Source organism: Loxodonta africana, chromosome 1, assembly GCF_030014295.1.
Source record: "Loxodonta africana isolate mLoxAfr1 chromosome 1, mLoxAfr1.hap2, whole genome shotgun sequence".
In the NCBI taxonomy this organism is placed as follows: Eukaryota; Metazoa; Chordata; class Mammalia; order Proboscidea; family Elephantidae; genus Loxodonta; species Loxodonta africana.
The window spans coordinates 85,586,550-85,589,447 of NC_087342.1; the positions used below are offsets into that span (position 1 = coordinate 85,586,550).

Below are 2,898 nucleotides of genomic sequence, written 5' to 3' on the forward strand. Positions count from 1 at the left end.
TTTAATCTTCAACTTTTCTTTTGGGAACCTAGAAATATTTACTTTAGTCAAATATCTTAAAAATCCCACTGAGATGTGTAAGGAAGAAAGAGTCAAGCATTATTTTTGAAATATCCCATTTATAAAGGATCAGGCAGTGAATGTGTGTTGAGAGGGTTTGGTTATAGAATATGTTATTTCTATATTTTTTCCAAAATAAAGCATAATTTGGTAGGATTTTTTTGTCTGACTGTAAATGAGTCAGCCGATAAGCATTTATTTATTGCCCACCTTTGGTATGTCAATAGTAGAATCTCTAGATGGCTATAGGGGAACTTAATGACATGGTCCCCAGTCACATACAAATTTCAGACAAACCGACAGGATTCACACTTGAAATGATATCCAAAGAAGAATAAAGCATAGTAATGTGGTATGAAACATGTATATTGATAGGATAGGTACTAAAGGATGTTAACAATTTTGAAAGAGGGTAAATCAAGAGGTGATTTTAGGACAGGAGATCATCTGAGCTGCATATGGAAGGTGTTATGTTTGCTCTCCTTCCCTAGTGGTACAATGAGAAGAAGTCTCCTCATCGCCCCTTTCATGTCCTTGTTTCTCAGAGTGTAGATAAAAGGATTAAGCATAGGAGTCACCAAACTGTAGAACAGGGACATGAGTTTGTTACTGTCCTGGAAGTTAGTAGCAGAGGGTTGGACATACATACTAATGACTGGCCCATAGAAAAGAGATACAACAATAACATGAGAACCACATGTGTTAAAGGTCTTCTTCTTTCCCTCTGAGGACCGAATTCTCAGGATGGTAGCTAGAATGAACCCATAAGAGACAAGGATAAGTGACAAGGGCACCAGGGAATAGAATATCCCCACAATGGAGAGCATAGCTACATTGAATGTGGTGTTGACACATGACATCTTGATTATCACTGGAACCTCGCACAGGAAGTTTTCTACCTTGTTGTTACCACAAAGTGGCAGCTGGACAGTAAGGGATGACTGAAGCAAGGAGTTAGCCAAACCACTTAGCCAAGCTATGACTACTAGGAGGAAACAAAGTTTCTGATTCATGATAGCTGGGTACCTCAAGGGCTTGCAGATGGCAGTGTAACGATCCAAGGACATCACAGCTAAGAGGATGCATTCAGTTGCCCCCAGGAAATGAAACATATAAAACTGAGTCACACAACCCCCATAGGTAATAGACTTATCTGGTCCCCAGAGGTTCAGCAGCAGCTGAGGGATGGTGGTTGTGGTAAAACAAAGGTCCAGGAAGGAGAGGTTGGAAAGGAAGAAGTACATAGGGCTGTTGAGGTGAGGATCTATCTTGGATACGACAATAATTGAGATGTTGCCCACCAGCGTGAAGATGTAAGCAACAAGCACCATGACAAACAGAGGCATTTCCAACCAGGGATGTTCAGAGAAACCCAAGAGAATGAAGACCTTTGGAATACTTCCATTGCCCAGATTCATGACCATCATTGCTCTCGTTGATGGAGTCAAGTTGAATTCCTTTAATTGTTAATTCTGTTAAATAAAATAAAGTGAGTTATAGAGGGGTTCTCTCTGTGTTATAACTCCAGTGAAGCGATTTGATACTTGCAACATGAAAAAAATTCTCAGTCTAAATGCCACACATTATCATATTTGTAGTGTCTTTAAAAGAAATACTAACAAATCTCCTCATTTTATCAAAAATACAATATTGCAAATTCTAATAGAATAATGATTAGGTAAAGGAGAATTCACAATTGGTTTTATATTAAAGAAAAAAGAATAAAATGAAGGAAAGAATGATTTGAAAGAGTACCCAAGAACCATCCGTGTTAACTTGCCACAGGTGTTCATTTCTTTCATTAGTAGTTGCTGACCTTAACCATGCTCTGGTTGGATATATTAGTTGATTTAGGGTAAGTTCAGAACTGATTGAGCTTCATGTGGATCAGTCTGACTGGCACAGAAACAACAACACATAATGCTATTCCTTAGGCCTACTCCCCAAAGAATGACTTTTGCCAACATAAAACTTTCATTATAAAAGGAAGCAATGCAATATGTTTAGGATTTTTTAAAAATCATTGATTGCACAGTCCAATGATAATAGGCATCGGTGCTTACAGTATGGTGTATGTTAGTGTTTTTAATAATGTGTCTTGCCATCTATCATATCAATTTTAACAGTTATATGCTCTTTTATTGATTTATTTCATTCATTTTCATTACAGGTGTATGTATGTGCTTGTGTGACCTGGATTATGATGTAAAATATATTTCTCACTATAGGTAATGGCAATAGGGTTGAAAAACACTCATGTAGTAGAAAAGTAAAAAGGATATGGAATCAGAAAACCTGGATTCAGTCTGCTGACAATAATTAACACATACAACATTTATGCATTGCTTAAATATTTGAAACCTTTCTTATCTATCTTGCTGTGTTGTAAGGATTATTTCAATAAGTACTACCACATTTTATTAAGTGAAATACTTCATGTTGACTTTCATGAAATACAGTGTCCTGGTTGATTGTGAGTCTCTGTTTAATTTTTCTTCAGGTTGTATCCAAATGTTAACAGTGTCCTTATCCTCCCATAAAAAGTCAGGAATGTACTTTATTCCCTTTAATTTCCCTAAATTACTGAGATCACTAAGCTTAAATCTGAGGTTAATGATTTCAAGATTTTTATGCTAGTACACATACAGTTTAATTAATGGAAATACTCACCAATGCAAACTGTATCCCTAAATCAATTTTAAAAGGCAAGTTTCAATGTTTTAAATAACGATGTATTCATATTGAAAGAGTCCAGTTTATTCATACATTATTTAGCATGCAACTCTCCATAAAGAGGTCACAACATACACAGGGTTGTACAAAAACATTAAATTGAGC

General features: G+C 36.2%; 1 protein-coding gene across 1 annotated transcript; it reads right to left on the reverse strand.

Moving 5' to 3' along the window:
• Positions 1–503: 503 nt before the first annotated feature.
• Positions 504–1,801, reverse strand: LOC135232798 (olfactory receptor 2B11-like). Its single transcript, XM_064293937.1, has one exon. It carries the CDS (start codon positions 1,485–1,487, stop codon positions 504–506), a length of 984 nt encoding a protein of 327 aa, XP_064150007.1. The 5' UTR covers positions 1,488–1,801.
• Between the last annotated feature and the right edge of the window lie 1,097 nt (positions 1,802–2,898).